Source organism: Equus przewalskii, chromosome 7, assembly GCF_037783145.1.
Source record: "Equus przewalskii isolate Varuska chromosome 7, EquPr2, whole genome shotgun sequence".
NCBI classification, from domain to species: Eukaryota; Metazoa; Chordata; class Mammalia; order Perissodactyla; family Equidae; genus Equus; species Equus przewalskii.
In genome coordinates this window covers 9,798,512-9,816,744 of record NC_091837.1, presented here as the reverse complement: position 1 = coordinate 9,816,744, position 18,233 = coordinate 9,798,512, and the positions used below count along the sequence as shown (strand labels likewise).

The 18,233-nt window shown below is 42.1% G+C and overlaps 1 protein-coding gene across 2 annotated transcripts in view; it reads right to left on the bottom strand.

The window, feature by feature from the left end:
* Positions 1–18,233, bottom strand: part of PITPNB (phosphatidylinositol transfer protein beta) — a 62,925-nt gene that overhangs the window by 9,992 nt on the left and 34,700 nt on the right. For both annotated transcript variants that reach the window (XM_070628695.1, XM_070628696.1), the window contains exon 7: positions 10,410–10,487. In XM_070628695.1, coding sequence (XP_070484796.1) covers positions 10,410–10,487 — 78 coding nt within the window. The remainder of the gene's footprint in view (positions 1–10,409; positions 10,488–18,233) is intronic.

Below are 18,233 nucleotides of genomic sequence, written 5' to 3'. Positions count from 1 at the left end.
GATAACTTTTCTCAGAAAATCTCTTCTGTAATAACATTTCACCTTCTGAATAACGACCTGGTACATGGGGTAAATCAATGAGGTAACACACAGGCATTTAAAGAAAAACATTACATACAGCAAACTGTCCTTTTGTAGGTGAGTTCTATGTCAACAGAAGAACTTAGCTGGCTTAGCTCTATTTTTCCATGATTTCCCTCCCATAAAACAGAGTACCGATGTGAAAATTCAGCACGGATATGTATGTATACACACACACACACACACACACACACACACCACCTCATACTTTATGAACAAGTTTAATTCAGCAATTACTTAAGCAGGTACCATTTACAACCAAATCTGTGCCACGTGTTGTCAGAGGACACAAAAGTGGCTGGTAGAGAGGAGAGTAATTATATATATAAATAACGATAAAACCACTACCTTTGGTGCCAATGATCTCTATCAGAAAGGACGCTCTTCTGTTGTGGATGCTGTGGCCCTGAATAAAATCATATATTTGCAACTCCCTCCCCTTCTCCTTGAGCTTCAGGCCCCATGCACTTAAGCTGGGCTCTGGTGTGTGTCAGAGCAGTCAAGCAGCCTTCCATAGGACAGAGCTAGCTTCTGAGTGCACGGCCTTAGAGAAATAATGACAAGGCTGGTCTTTTGCAGATCACTTTTCAATGAGCACTGAGCCAGTGGTGAAGCACCCTCTAACCCAGAGAGAGCCACTGAGAGCCTTTCTATGAGAGTCTGGGCACAGGCAGAATAGAGTACTTGAAAGTGTGCCATCACCTGCCCAGCAAGGAGCACTAGACTAGAGGAAGGGGACTCGGATTGCAGCTCCCTTCCTCTGTGAGGTGGGCAGGATCCTTACCCTCTCAGGCCTTGCTTCTCCAGCAGTAAAGGAAAGGCTGGGCTCTCTGGAGCTTTTCAGCGCCCACGGATGTGACACTAAAAGCAGCGGTGAGTGAGCTCAGCTCCTCGAGTGCCAGGGCTGCCCCAGGGCTGCAGGTGGTCAGCACATGGCCCTGACACCCAACGGCCTGTCTTAAAACTCCATATAATTTTGCACTTTTTTCCGTAATATGCCTGGGCTTAACCAAACACCCCCCTGCACAGCCCCGCGTGCCCAATGCCCTCCATGGCTGAGAGCCTCAGCTGCACCACTGACAAACCCTAAGACACCTTCCATGTGGACACTCCGAGGTCCTATTAGTTACAGGCTGCTGATAGCTTTATTCTGAAACTCCCAATCACTGGACACCTTGTGCTAAAAGAAAACCTTGGGTGTTTCTACTAGCACACCAACTCTTCAGAATTCTCCGATCATTTTATAAAAACAGCAGGATGAAACATGGTTCCACTTAAAGAGTAGGCTAAATTTAATACAAATATGCCTATACCAAATGTGGGCTCCAAAAACAGAGCACACACGTGACTTCAACAATTACCTAAGTTTGTTTCTCACATTCTCTCTAGTGACTCTGGCAGGCTGCTCAAATCAATTACGGTAATACTGCGAAATTATCAAGTAACACTAGTCTACGAAATTTAGTTTAAAAACTGTAAGTGATAGGACGAAAAAGAACCAGTTCTCTAAGCCATCTTCCCCAGATCTAAAATACATATTTAGTCTCAATCTGCTTTTTGTTTTCCATCCAACTTACAAGTAATTATTTTTTAAAAAAAAGTTTAGGGAAGAATATGTAAAGCAATTAAAAAACAAACAAGTAAACAAACAGCCTGATGCCTTTATTTCTTGGCCTAACTCTCCACAGCATCAATACCTCAGTGGGAGGCGCAGGTGACTTACAGAAACACCATCTCACGTGTCCCCAAGAGAAAGCTGAGAACATGGCAGCTCTGTGTTTTCTTCAATCATTATTATGAGTATCCATGTGATATTTGAGGTTTCATCCAATTCTAAAAATGACTTATGCAATTCATCTCTTAATTTGAACTATGGTCTTAAAACTAATGCTTAAATTAAGAACATGGCTTAAAAAATCTCCATAATTAATGATGAAAGAGAAAATAGTGACATTGCCTAGATGCAGTGAGTACGAGCAAAAAGAATCCTCTTGGCACCATCTTTCTAGGGTGAAATCTGACACTACGTAATTACACAGTCTTAGAGCTGATCACATCCTACGCACACACACACCCTTTACCTGCTAATTCCACTTTCAGAAACGGCTCCCAGTTCATCAGGTGAGAAAGTGACAACACTGTAGATTGTTTATAATGGCCAAAACCAAGACTTCTTAAACAACACAACGCCCACTGAGGGAGAGCGGTGCAACACCTCACAGGCCTTCCAAACAATGGGTACTAACACAGCCATTAAAAACCATCTTTCTAAAGAATAGTTAACCATGTGGGGAAAAAAGCATAATATGAATATAAATAGGTGTCTACATATTGTATAAACACTTGCAACAAAATAAACTAATGAATCAGGAAATATAACAAATAGCAGTAATTAAATGGTGAGACTAAAATTCATTTTTATTTTCTTCTGTGTACAATTCTTCATTTTCAAAATTTAACAAATATCACTTTATAATCAGAAAAAACCCTAGTATGTTTAAAAACCAGACTCTAAAAAAGTTTTTGCCCACCGCTGAGTATTTTAGGACAAAGATTTACTTTGCCCTAAATTATCTGGGTACTAGTTCAAATCCCCATTCTTCTTTGACTATAAACAATGTTTTCCTCCCTCTTTTCTTTCTGATGTTTAATAAATCACAGCTAAACAAAATCAAGCTAAAAGTTGAATTAAGGTCTTTAACATATAACTTTAGTCCAGTCCATATTAAATTTTTCCTAATCTTAAAGTTGTAAAGCAAAAATGAGGTTTACATGCAGAGTAAAATACAATTAACTCTTCACAGTTATCAGAAATGTTTCTGAGAAAAAACGTGTAACTGTTAAAATGTGAAAACCTCAATGGGACAAATATTTGAGACCCTACATTCAGAGTAATGCTCTAGGATCCACAGAAGCCAAAGGAGTGCCAACTCGCCTGCCCAGGCCTCGGGAGTTCACCACTGGGGCAGGGCAAAGTCTCCTCCTTGGCCTTAAACAACAGAAACGTTTTCTGATTCTTCATCAGTTGAAAAAATAAACCCAAAGCATGTAAAGCAAAATCTGAATTTAGATCATTCATACATAATTCCAATCCAGCACAAACCTAACACTTCCTCAACTAAAACAAAACAGGATTATTGCTCTCCTAATCTAGGAGTAAATAAAATTATTTTGCTGATAAATACAACTTTTATGTAGATTAAAGCATAAAAACATAAAAGAACAACTACATATAACAGGTAAAGAACGGCTGGTTACCAAAAGACAAGAACCACCAGAAATTCTATAAAATGAAAGTCATGGGCTAACAGAAGAACACCAAATTACGACTCCTCCTACATCATTTAAGTTTCATCTGTAAGAGAGCAAGCACTAGCTGGTTGTGAAATGTTTCCAAAATTGTATTTAAATAGTTTGTGTATTCACTGAATTCCTTACATTTCATGTTTCTAACTATAAATGAAACCCCTAAACTCAAATCATGTTTTTAATTTAACGACACATATTAAGTTACCCTGAGGTATGTGGATGAGGCCTAAGGGGGAGTAATGTATACTGGAGCCACACAACATAAGTAAACAAAACGCAGTGTGTTTAACTGGAATGGTGAGCAATCAGCCCATGTTATCCACAAGAACTAGTTTCTTGTATCTGTGACAAACAAATATATACAAATGTAAGAGAATTAAAAAAAAAAACCCCAAAGGCATCCTCGAAATTCATTTTTTAAAACTGTAGTCCTCTCACAGTCTCATGCTACGTGTCAACTCCACAGTCTTTCCTATTTAAAATGTGTTGGGATGAAGATGGAACAGGTCATATGCTACACTTAACCAGAGTTAACACCTTGCAAGGACAAAGCCGCTTCTTTAAGGATCACACTCTCTTTGTATTTTAATTTTTCAATGTTAGGCAATCTGAACGCTCAATTTCAGCTGTTGACTTTGTAACGTAAGTTTCCAATACAGATTTTACTAAGAAAGTTAAAAATAAATGCACTGCCGGGGCTGCTGCCAGTGCATGCTTCAGTAAATATCAACACAAGATCACAGAAGACATGTGAAGTACGTGTGCTGAAATTTCAAGCAAAACCCAATTTCCCAAAGCACGCTCCTCGTGCCTTCAATTTTGTTGAGATTCTGGTAGCCATTTGGACAGACCTACACTGGACATTACATTCTCTCTAAGTACATGGCAAGTCTAACATTTGCTTGATTTGTATTTGGTTTAAGATAGTTAACTTGAATTTATCAAAAACTTAACTAAGTATCTACTATGGCCAAGCCTCTGTTCTAGGCACTGCCACCTATCAGGGTAAGTCAGACACAACCTACAGCTGAAAGTTCAGTGAGTAAAGGGGGACAGGGAGGGAGGGTTTGAATAAGACAGAGTGAACACAAAAGCCACCACCCTGACACGAGGCACCCCAAGTGCCACGAGAAGGTCATCAACAAAAGCCTTCAGCAGAGCTCAGAGGCTGGAGAGCTCTATCTGGTTGGGCAAATGTGAAATGTTAAATGGAAGAAGTAAACGTGGGATGAAGTTCAGGAAAGAGGAAACTAACTGTAGGTGACACTAATCTCACAAAAATAGGCAAAATGAAATTAAGACGGTAAAGCTTGCTGCCCGTGAGAGGACAGTCGGTCACATTTTCCATGTCTCCAAACTTAGTATTTTTGTAACTCACACCCATTTTACTGATCAGCTCTATGACATGCGCTCCATGCTTGTGTCCGATTACTGCAGGAGTGACACTATGTACAAGTGAAACCACCAGTTCACCCTCAAGTGCAACTCGTGGAGAAACATTAAGTCCGTGACAGTGCCAGTAAGACCCTCTGCAAGAGGCCCAGCCTGTCAAGTGGCTCCTCGACCCTGAGGAAGACCCAGGCCTGTCCCTGCCTGAGGCCTTCAGCTCCGCCTGAGGACAGAGGCATTCAGCACCCAAGACAAGGCTAAAACGAACCACGTATTGCTGCTGGGGCACTTGGCTTCCGGAAGACAGGGAATAGCTTCTTTGGTGTCCTCTGTAGGAGCTGCATAATTAATGCATACTAAGTGTAAAATACTATTTTTTATACTAAATTAAAAACCTAGTTGCCAAACCAAGTACTCAAAACAATCAGCCAGGTTTTAAGGTCTGCTTTATACATAATATATAACCCACAATGTGGTCTAACCAGAAATTAATGAGTCACCTTCTCATGCCCCCTACTGTGGGGTTTCAAAGGTGAGAGCGCCCCCGCCTCCTTCCCGGTCTCGGCCTCGGCCTGTGTGGAGGAAGGCACAGCAGCGCCCTCCGTCTTCTCCTGCGGTGCCTACGGTAAAAGGCAGTGCTGCTCACTCGCCTCTCGAGGACTCTGGGCTGCTTTCCTGCCAGCCTCTCTCCCGGATTTCCAGAGCTGGGCTTCAAATCCTCCCTCACCGCCTGTCTACCCTTCCCATGCCTGGCCGACAGAACCTTGTGGTGTCCTTACTTTAGGGCACTGACAACCAAGGCCACCACCTTTTCACAGGCATGAGGTGGGAAGAAAAGGGAGTCTCGGTAGCACAAAAGGAAACAAATTCACATCCCTATGATCCCCAAAGATGGCTGCCTTCCACTGGCTGGAGGACCCAGAATGGCCTCCGCGGTAATTCTAAAACACATCCACAGCACGACTGAGCCAGGAACTGGTGTGACAAACTGTTCTGAAAGGCCAAGCTCCGACTGCCAGAGCTTTCACTCAGACTGCAGTTAACTAACACGGAAGACAAACAGGACGTGCGTTAGGATCAGAAAGAGCATACAGATAAATAAAGATAAGAGAAAAGCCACCACAATTTCTGGATCAACCTCTTTATCTGACCTGATCCCCTTGTATCTCAGTGTTCAGACATGTCAAGCACTGTAAGGGCCAGGCGTTTCAGCGAAGCCTCTTACAAAGACCTTTACAAGCCTAATTATTCATTATCGTATATATGTAAACACAAAAGTTTAAGTCTTCCTGAGGTGTATGGATTAAATGAAGAAAGCAGTGACGCCTTGCCATACGATAAAAATGACACCATAATCTTCAAAGGTGGTGTTCAACTTGTCGAAACGACAATTCCTCGCCAGATCAGAGGCGGCAAACTGGAAAGCGAAATGAATCCACATGTAAACTGTTTCTGAGGAGGCATCGGAATAGGGAGTCTTCCCAACGGCGCACCACACACAAAGCCCCCAACACACAAAACGAACTGAAACATGTACACACGCATGTGTGGTGCTACAGAGAAGTGAGACATTTACATCCATGAGAAACGCAAAATTCTGCCCTGAAGCAAAAATCTTTATCAGGTTATAAATCACTCTCCTGTCACTATGCACAGAGTCCCTTAATCAAGTGTTGAAACCTAAAGTGCAAAACATAATTCATGTGCTCAGCTTTAAAAAAGTTTTTCAGGTGGAAAATCAATACACCACTAAACTAAGGCCTGAATCTCTGGGTGTGTGGTTTTCAAAAAATAAAAGGTATGGGGGCCAGCCCAGTGACGTAGTGGTTAAGTTCAAGTGCTCCACTTTAGCAGCCCAGGGTTCACAGGTTCAGATCCTGGGCACAGACCTACACACCACTCATCAAGCCATGCTGTGGCAGCATCCCACATATAAAATAGAGAGAGACTGGCACAGATGTTAGCTCAGGGCCAATCTTCCTCACCAAAAAAATAAAAATAAAAAATAAATAAGACGTATGTACCATACCATAGGCCAAAAAAAAAGTTTTCTTTTCTAAAGAATGTGGAAAATATGGAAATCTACTCCCTAGCAGCCCAATGATCCCGTTAGCGAAGGCTCTCTAAACTGTGTGGCCTCTGCTTTATGGCTGACCGAAGCCAAGCACTCATTAAACACACATACCCACAAGGGGTAAGGACAAGTGAAGGAAGATGTGTTTGACGATCCCCAGATACTAGAACCAGTGGAACCCCTGGATACTAGACAGAGAAAAGGAAGAACTGTGTCATACATAAGGTAGCATATTTATAGATCTCATCAACCCTAAGAGACAATGAAGGTCTTTTACTGTCGAAGACAAAGGCATGACAAGAATGATAAGAACGACCACTTCTTGTGCTGGGAACAAAACTCATTACTTCATTTAGCTCTTAGAACAGCCTTCTGAGGTTACTAATGTTATTCCCATTTTAGAGACGTGGAAACCAAGGCTCAGAGTTAGGGTTAAGTCATTTAAGTCACGATTTGTGACAGATTCATGATGGGTATTTAATGGATCTCCCTTAGCGCCACTGTCACCTACAGGTTCCCTGACCACTGGAAATGTGCACCTGGTATTAACAAGAATTATCACCTTCTGGCAAATACCATGAATACAGAGAGCCACACAACTGCCACGATGCAATGGGGCATAAAAGGTACAGACTGGTGATCTGCAAGTCACCGGATTAGGAGTCAGAACCTGCTACATCTCCACACCTTACACGTCTCCCTGTGACCAGCACCAAATCAGGCGCTACAGAAATGGCAGACATTCTGCTGTTTCTCCTACAACTATTATCCACGTTTCTCATCTATAAAACAAAGCAGTCATACTTACCCCACAGAAAGGTTGTGAACATTAAATACGACCTTGCGTAGTGTCTGTCACCAAAGAAAAGGTTTCTTCCCCTACCCAGTGTGGTGCAGAAAAGCAGCAAATACGGCAATGTTACTCAGAAGGAGACCACCACCGTGGGATAAGGAAGCAGTGTCACAGAGATCACCGGGTCCGCACTCGGCCTTGAGTGCACGTGGAACTTGTTCTGGCAAGGTGAGTTTCTGCAAGGGCGTGGAAGGCCTGCGGAGCGGCTTCCCTCCATGCCATCCCGGGTCAGAGGGTCCAGAACAAGATTCCTTCTTCCTTTCTGCCCGAATCACCATGTCCTTCTTCCCTACTCTCGTATTTCAGAAGTGCAGAAAGCTCCAACTACCACCCGTGCCCACTGCTCCCTTCAGGGCCACGACGACTCCAGTTACCGACAAACGGGGCTGACGTCACAGCAGATGGGGAGGTGCTGTAAGCTCAAGTCAGTCCACAGGCTCCTATCTGTCTGCTGTTCTATCAGCTGGTCGTCCTTCTCACTCTTTATTTTCCTTCACAGTAGTCAGTAGATTTTAATTACTGGCTTAATTAGTTATTTATGATTAATAAATGGCTGGTTTTATTACTTATTTAATTAGTTATTCTTGATAACTTTAGTTATTTCTGAGAATTTATTCAAATTCATTTAGGCAGTGACTAGATTTATAAGAGGAGCTGCATTCACCATCATTTGGCTGAGTTAACAACCAATAAGAAATGGGTAGAAGTTATCACTACCAGCCAGCATTCTCGCAGGGAAATAAGAAGCTACTGTTCAACACACACAAACACAAAATGGGGGAAAAGACTGTTATACTGCAGCCTGAAAAAATGCAAAATTTACATTATCACTAAAAACTAAACCTATTCTAGAATTTTAAATAATCACTGACAATAAAAGACAAAGCAACGTTAATGAAAAAGGTAAAGGTCATAAATAAAAAAGGAATAAAAATCATATTCCAAGTTCCCAAAAGCTTGGAAATCAGGTAGAAGTCAGCATCAAACTATTTTTGCTGCCTGTTAAAAACTGAGTTAGGAGTTCCTACAGAAAGGATTTGAGCCCAAGCATAACAAATAGCCCACCACCCATTGCCTGTTCAAGTTTATATTTGAAAAATCGATAATCTGAAGAAAATGAAATATTTAATTCCCCTCCAAGTCTCAACCTCGCGCCTCTCTTTTCCCCGTAAGACTACCATCAGCCAGAGAGTCAGTACTTATTGGAGCAAGACGGCCGTCTGGAAGACATGGCCACTGAGCAGGAGCGGCCTGTCCGCTGCCCTGCACGGTGCTCTCCTCTAGAAGGCCAGCATTAAATCTCAAAGGAGAAAGCCTTCTCTGACTCAGGGCGAGTGCCCAAGGCCAGAGCCATAAAGCTGGAAAAGGGTGGGCAAAGTTTTTTTAATCTCTGAGAGTAAACTTAGATCATGCATATTGAATTTGTTCCCTAATTTATAAGTGACATATATCACTTTCTGGGTATTAAGTTAAAAAAGCTCCAGTCATGGCCATTAAACTGGGAGAATGGTGAACTGAACTCTACCCAGAGAACAAACGTGAAAATAAGGTAATTATGAATCATTTCTTACAGAAGAAAGTCACTCATTCTTCATTTTAACTGATGTGCAAGACAGTCACAGAACAGTCTGACACCCAGGGAGAACCACTCAGTGGATGACATGTGGGGCTGAGAGAGAAATCCTCTGTCTACAAGCAACAACTAGCACCCAGATACCACTTATTGATGACCTGTCTGGCTTCAGCATAAACAGACTGGTTACCAAGTAAACTCCTGTGGGTGGGAAATCCGCTCTGGGCATATTTAGGTTTTTATGCTCCCCTTCTCCTGTCAAATTAGCTGTAATAACTTGCTATCAACACATTAAGCCTTCTTTAAGGGTTGTCATTTAGTTTAGCAGTTGTCTTTAAAATGCATTATATGTTTGGGGCTGGCCCCGTGGCCGAGTGGTTAAGTTCGCGCGCTCCGCTGCAGGCGGCCCAGTGTTTCGTTGGTTTGAATCCTGGGCACGGACATGGCACTGCTCATCAGACCACGTTGAGGCAGCGTCCCACATGCCACAACTAGAAGGACCCACAACGAAATATACAACTGTGTACCGGGGGGCTTTGGGGAGAAAAAGGAGAAAAATAAAAAAAAAATCTTAAAAAAAAAAAAATGCATTATATGTTTACAGCAGTTTAAATTATTACCTTAACATTGCTTTTCTTACTTCCATGAAGAAAGTAAAGATGTGTTCTTTATTAGAAAACAACTACTTGCCATCAAAATTGTTTTCTGGTGTCCTGCTTTCCAAAATATAACCATTTTAAAAGGCCAGGATCATGAGCATGGGTGAGGAAAACTTGTTCAGTTTTTACTAAGCCTAAATTTAAACTGTAAACTTTCATTTAATATGGATTTTTGTACTGCTTCGAGTCTCCAAAGAGAACATTACAATCCCCACAGACTAAATCACTCGTCTCTTTTAAGGGTTATCAGAGTAGCATTATGCTGAGAGTGACAGTCTGGCTAGGTTCTGTTTGTTAATGCAGCAGACTTGCTGGCCAACTGCAACTGGCCGTAAGTCCTTAGCGCAAATAAAACTATTTTTGTGCCATTTCTATTTTTTCACTTAAACGTCACCAGCTCTTCCAGACTCAGGACCTGTCAAGTGTTCTGTTGCCAAGACTCTGCCTGTCAGAAAGGTCAGCATCCAGTACCTTCCAGTTGGGTCCCAAAGGGCCTCTCTTGGTCTTGACTGACTGGAATAACGCTGGGTCTTCATCAGCTTTGTAGTCCTGCAAAGCAAAACAAAGTCAGAGCAGAGAAGAAAACCAGAGGAAATTCTTCAACCTTGCCAGAACAGCTCTTTGCAGCTACTAAAACACAGGACAGAAACCGACTAGGCTTACTGTGCTTTTGCATAAAAGTAGGAAAATGCTTCTATACGACACTCAATTTTCAGTTTGGTTCTCTCTGCTGTAAACTTCCACCTTGAGGCAAAACAACTATACGATAAAGAGTAACAGAAGTCTTGACTAGCAGTCCAGCATCACTGTTTACTGGATAGCTATGTCCAAGAACAAATGTTCCGACATTTTCCAACAGTTTCAGCATTCTGATAAATGCAGAATCACATTCAAGAAATAAAGCATACCCATCTAGGTTTTGACAATACCCACAGATGATGACAAAGGAGTCTAAGAACCGCTAGAGAGCAACTACTGTGACTAGGAACACGGAGCAGAAGCACTGACCCCGGGGCACCCCCGATCTCTTGGGCGGCTGGTCTGTGGGCGACACCTCCATAGGAGGCCAGCTTCTCCACACCCCGGTCCACAGAGAGCCATGGGGTACACAGACCTTAGCTTCCTCATGGAAGAGAGACTGTACTCATGTCAGCCCCTCACTGTCAAAAGAAACAAGGGAGGGGTTTCTGAAAGGACGACCTCAGTTGTATCAAGCCACAGGGAACAGTCCTGAAGTTCAGGTTTTAGGCACGGTTCTAGTGTGTGTAAATTCTGTTTCCCTTAATTTCCTCTTCCTGATAGAATGAAGGAAATGAAAGGAGTAAACCTTTTTAATCCTATCTGCTTTAAGAAGTTCTTTTGTCACTGCGCACAATCTACAGATAAAAATAAAAAGTTACTTTTTAAGAGCTAAAGTCCAGATTTAAAAAAAGAAATGAGTTGTAACAGTAACAATGAACAGAGGTCAGTCAAAAATACGACAAAGGGAGGGCCCCTCCTTCCTGTGTAGAATCTCTGAACTGGGGTCCTTCATCGCATTCATGGAGGGACCACCTATTTTGGGAAAAACGCCCAGACAAGTCAAGTATGAAAAATTATTGTTCTGGAGATAAGGGCAATGCAAGCACTGAACATACTGCAAAGCATAACACAAACTTTCACAAAGCAAAACAGGCTGAGAAGCAGTCAATCAAGACTCAACAGTTCCTCAGTAAACACACATGACACGTTAATAATTCCGAAAGAGAAAGTATCAATAAATTATGTGAGGCTCAGGGAGAAAACAAAACTTTAAAGAAAGCTAAGTGGGTAAATATGTGACCCTGAACTCAAAGCCTACTGTCTTCTAAAAAGCTCTAAAAACGCCCAACAAGGGGTTCAATTATACAAGCAAACTTAGCTGGCCACACAGGCCCTCCCTGCTCTAAATACGCAAAGCGGCGTGGCCACAGGCATTAGGTCCGTCGGCACAACCCACGAGAGACAGCCGGAGATGAGCCGACTGCAAGGAGCCGGACAACCAGGCAGCAGAATTCGAGCACTGTCAGCTGACACGAATTCTCAAATTCCAACTTAGAACCGCACCGTAAAAATTAACAACCTCACTACTGAGGAAACCATCAACTGCACAGGTGGTCTCAAGACCTGGATTTACAGTAAGAAATCGGCTATCCTGCTAACAGACATAATCACCTAACTCCATAACGCATTTTTTCCTAGGTCACAGGCTTGGAACTAAAACCCCGAGACACACCTAATTCTCCGAAAGTGAAAATATTTAACATCACATCAAGTATCACTTTTGACCTCAGCATCCTCAATCAGGTCTATTTATTGAACAGCCACCACGTGGAACAGTGCAAAGGACGCTAAGAGGTATGTCCCATGGGCCTGAGGACGTAAGGAGAACCAACACTTGGTTCTGGCTCTTAGAAAGTCGCAGTCTAGCTGGAGACAGAAAAAAAGGCAAAGAAAAGCTAACTGAACCCCAGGGACTACACGTGAACTGCCAACAGAGAATGGAGAGCAGAATTACAGCCAGAATCGAAACCAACCAACACCAGCCAAGGGAAGGTATTTCTTAAAAAATTTTAAAAATCATCTTTCAAAGTAAAAAAAATCTTATTGCTAAGGTGCATAGTGTTAAAATTTTTTACGATTAAATCTTAATTATTTGAATAATGCCCAGAGGCCTGGCCAGTGTTTAATAGCTCATCCCATTTGAGGGAGAAACACTTTTTCCCCCTTTTTTCCTAACTGGAGAGTGACCTCACTGTGGGCGTGATGCTGAAGTTTTTGGTTTTTTAAAATTTTTACAAGATCTTGAGATATCATGGAGCCTGGCATGAGTCAAACAGTAAATATCACATTTCTTGAATCTAAAAGGTCATCAGAGGATGCTCCATTATTTTATGTACCATTAAGGAAGACAGCCACTAAAATATGCCATAACTGGAAGACAAATCCTGATTCTGACTATATTAAAAAAATGAAGGGAAAATCAGTGGGGAGAGATCTTAAAATTGATGAAATGGAGACTGGAGAACTGCTTCTGTGGATTCTAAACTTGCCCGCTCCGAGAGAGAGAGAAAAAGAAAAGCCACAAAACAGAGTGTACACAAATATCAGTAACACTAAAGGAAAAAAACACTGATGGTATACAGTAAGGGTAGTACATAAACCAAGAAACAACTAATTTAAGAATTAACTAAGCGAGCTTGGTCTAAATTGTGGCCAACATAAATTATTCTCGTGCAGGAGTAAATTAATTAGGGAGTGGCTTGCCCCAAGAGATGGGCCTGAGCATGACTGTGGCACCAGCGAAGGTGACAATGTGAGCGTAAGGATGAGACGGACTTCTCTGATAACGCTCCTCCTTCCTGACCCTGGCTCCACACCACGGCGACAACTTCAGGGGTTTCAATGCCTGTGTGACACAGATTAATTAACTGAAGAATATGGAATAACACTTGAAAACTTCTCCACTCTGGACCTAACTGCTACACTGTCTCGGAAAATATGTTTCTGAGCCCTTGGTATTAGTGCTGGTTGTTCACGGAGAAACTTCCTGAACTACGGATTCACAGAATTATAGAGGGAAACGAACCTTGAAGACCACTCAAGCCACCTTGTTTTGCACATGAGGAAACCACAGTCCGCCAAGGAGGTGGTGTGGCTCACCTACCCAGGACCTTAACACAAGCTCTTAGCCTCTGTCCTGGGCTCATTCTAGACCACCACACAGGAGGATGGCAGAAGGGAGTCCACAAATGTCAGATAAACAAAACACATTTCAAAAAAACCAAGCAGCAGCAGCATCAGAGATACCAAATGGATTTTCCTATAATGCATGTGTGCATATAAATTATTATACATACGTATATACACGCGTATCTCCAAAGCTGTTTCCCCTCCCTACTTTTTTCTCTTAAATACAAAGTAGCAAACATTAAAGATACACTAAAAACTTAACAAAACCCAATTATTAACAATAGCACCTTAACCTTGACAGATGAGGATAACGCATCTTGTCAAAACCTAGGAATTTCTGTGCTTTTTAATGTTGGTTTGAATACGTAAATGTTTAATCAGTTGAATTAAGTAGCAAGATACTAAAAAGCAGGAAGGAGGCGTAGTTTTAACCACCTCAGTTTTGTATCTCTATAACAAACATTTAATTTTTTGAACAGTATCTTCTCCGCTACAATTTTATTTTTGGGTCTCTACTCTGGTCTTTCTGTATTTGAAAACTGGCCGATTTATACCCGTATCACAATGAACAAATATACTCCTTCACGTATGACAGTTTCAGCGTACAGAATGCAACCTCAGCTACCAATTATAGCTGCAAATGAGCAATAGCGTGGAATGAGACAGCCTGCTGGCTTTGTTAGTATTCTGTCTCCTCTGGGATCCCATGGGGAAAGGGGAGGCTCTGATGAAGAGAAGCCCTTGGCTCATGGTTTATTGTGCTTGCCACCAGCTGCAGACTTCTCATCTCATTAGTTCTTTTAGAATACTGTGGGTGAAGACAGCTGTAGCCTACTTGAGTCTTCAGCTCCTGGGTATTCTGAAGGCTGAATTTGCTATGCACTTTCTGCAATCCTTGGGAAAAAAAGAAAGCAAATTCACTACGCCAAGGAAACGTATTTTTAAAATGAGTGTTAAAAGTAGAAAAATCTTATTGCTAAGGTATATTGTGTTTAAAATTTTTTATGATCAAACTTTAATTATCTGTATGATGCCCAGAGGCCTGGCCAGGATAAGGGCTTAGTAAACCCATCATTATCAAGTTAGATGTAATGTCCCTAGACACTGCTCGCTCCACCAACACTAGCGCCTGAACAACAGAAAAATACAGTGATATCAGCATAGGTAGATTCAGATTAATATTAATACAACTCTATTTAACTGAAAACTCTTATTTAAGTAAAAAAGGAGGCAAGTGAAAGTCAAGACAGCCTTTGGAGAACAAATAAAATATAATATGGTAAATAAACAGATTGCTGAGTCTCCGTGCAGGAGCCACAGAATACATTCATTAAATTCTTCTAAATAACCGTTTTCTGTCACCGGAAAACGAAAGTTGTGCTGCCTCTTGGGTGGACATCTGTCCCTCACTACAGCTCTCAACAGAAACTCTCAACAGAAACCAGATTCGTTCTGAAAACAAAGAGTATTAGTTTTATGAATCTTTTAGCATAGAAGCTGTCCCCCAAAATGCAAGTACAAAATCTGCACTGAGCCAACCTAAATGTCCTTGAGCCCAGATTTAACTCATGACCCTGAATGCGGAAGTGAGTAGGAGGTGGCGGGCAGGCTGGTAGGAGTTTCCTGACAGCTTGTAGAAAAATCGAGATGAGCTCCAGACATCAGGAAACTGCTGAAAGAACCACGCGTGGGTTACCACAGGTGAGGCTAAATGTCCACGGGGAAAAGAGAGCCCAAACCACAAGCACTAGCAACTCCTCGACGCCTGCTTAGAAGAGAGCCACTCCCCACGCCCACCCCAAAGAGAAACAATTCTACAGGGTAAACGTAAAAACTTGAGAGAAATATTAGGATCCTGCCGCCTGCTGCAAAACCCTTTCCTTTAGCCTAAGACGATTAATTAGGTGTCTATTCAAATAGCTCAAAGATAATCACTAAGTTTAAAATGTACAGGTACTGCTGCTCAACTTAGCAAAGCTTATTTCCTCTAATCACATCCTAAAAAGTGAAGACCAGGTTGGGGGAAAGCTGAATTAACTATGAAGATAACAAACCTCAGTTATTAGCACGCCCTGTGTTTTTCAGTGCTGTGGCACTTGGAACACAGGCAGGCCCTAGATCCACCACCGCTGACCCTAGTGCGTAACTAACTGGAGCCGACACAATTCAAGCCAGACTCCAAGGGAAAGCCCATTAAAAAAATGTTTGCACTAAATTTTGCAATAGCAAGAAACAGAGGTGTAAAGAGAAATAACATTTACTAACTTCTTTAAGAAACTCATTTCAACAGTTCTTTTCCAACAAGCAGCTTTCTTTTCTATTTTTAATTACCTCTCCCCAGTGACTCCTCACCCTCTCAGGGTCCCACAGAGTACCATTAATATAGTGTAAGTAAATCTCATTAATTCAGGTCCTACTACCTTGGAATTCAGAATAATTCGGACAGGGGCCGGACTGAAGTTTATCTTTGCGTGATCTATGAAAAGAAGATTTGCTACACAAATTAATAGAGTAACAAGACCTCAGGAGGGCTGTTTAAACAGTTCAGAAGTGTTTTAGAGCAATTCAGAAGCATTCATTTGCATATAATTATTATGCTAATTACAAATCATTCTTATCTATTCATTAAAGCAGATTCCCAAAGGACCACTAATTGTCAATAACTTGTTGGCCTAGTTTCTGTTACTGAATGTACCTCAGAGGAACAAAACTGCATTAAAAAATATTTTCTAATTCAGCCCTCTCATTAATCCTTACTGGCTTTCCACCAACGAATCCTAAAAGCTGAATTTTTAAACAACTGCATTGAGAACCAAGAAATGCAGTCAAACCTACACACCCGAACAGGACACTTTTTCGTAATCTTTCTACTCTCACAGACCTGGGGTCGAGGTGAGCACAGCGGAGAGAGAAGCGGGTCGGGGGCTGTCAATAGAGCTCTATGCTAAAAGGTGGCCGGGGCCTCGAGCACTTCTGGGCTCAAGCACAGGCTAACTGCTCTTCCATTCTTTCTCATCTCATCCAAATCGCAGCCAGAGACCACCAACACTGTCATGTTTATGAAGGCAGATGCCCAAAGCCTTTGGAAAGTTACAAATTCATAGAGAAAGGGAAAATCAGAATTTCAGCTATGAAAAAAGTTACAACCAAAAACCTGAGGTGACAGACTCCATATCCTACAACCAAGCAGGGGAAGCAAATACTTTGCTCCAGATGGGCTGGGCAGGAGACGGAGAGGAGCAAGCCCCTGGGGGTGGGAGAGGGAGTTCCTGCACAGCCCAGGGCTTGTGGGCACTCCTTGGCCTCCCCTCAGGGGTGGGTGGGCTACTGGTTTGGGTAAGGCTGCGTTTCACGCACACCTACACAATATAACAAGTCACAAAGGTGCTTGTTAAGCATTATATAAATTAAAATTAAATTGCATATGCCTGAAACATGAGTAATATGTACAGGAAAGTTTTAACACAAGAAGCATTTTTCTTAAATGACAGGAGATCACAGAACATATCACATCAAATTCCTTTAACTAAAACGAGGGGAAACATCCTATTGAAAATCCACAGGGTGAGCCCTCTCCAGTACAATGTCCATGTTGGTTCATGATCTGGCCTTCGGACACAGCCGCTCCTGAGTCCCAGGACCCCATTTAACCCATTAGCATAAATAGGAAATAACTGCAGAAAAAAATTAAACATCATTTCTTTTTTTTACAGTAAGAGCAAAATCTGATAAGCAGCATCATTCTTGCTACTATTTTTGGAGAACTTATTTATGTGGCAGGCACACGCAGTCTCCCAGTTAACCCTCACCACCTGCAACAAAGGCACTCCCATCACCCCGGGGGTGGGAAAGGCAACACCTCGCCCAGGGCCGCCTCTGCTCAGCAGAAGAGCTGGGACTTGGCGGCAGCTCCTCGACACCCAGGCCAACCAGACACTTCACTGCAAAATCGGGATGTGCTCTACTCTTTATCAGCTGATGAGACGCAAGTACCTCACCGGAGCTTTGCTCCCTCTCAGCCTAGAGAACCATCCCTGAGAGTTGAAAGCGCTGAAAAAGGGCCTTTAAAAGAAATACACTTTAAAAAAACTCGACTTGGAGCTGTTTATGCTAATTTCTTTGAAAACATCTGCCATTTGCTGCTCAAAAAAACATTTTCTAACTCTTACCAGAGCATTTCTCCCCACCCAAGAACTAGAGCAATTCTACTTCGCACCCTCCACAACTCCCCCGCCCTGTTTTTACTTTCAAAACATGGAAGAGGTTAGAAATAGCCACTAAGTTAATAATGGGTTCTAGTGAAAAAGTACTTTGTGAAAAATATGCTCGCACAAGCAGATTTGTAAGAGAAATTTTAAAATCCTTGCTAAGATTTAAGCAAGCATGAAATAAGCAGTACGTTATTTTCCCACAAGAGGGCACTGCCACCCAACTATGCCTCCAAACACAGGGGGACACTCTAAATCCACTACTGGACGCAAATCTTACAAGAGTTCCAAAAGCACTTGACCATGTAAGGCACGAGAATAAAGTGGAAAACACTTTCACATTTCTTTTCAATAAGGACCATGCTAACATTTATCT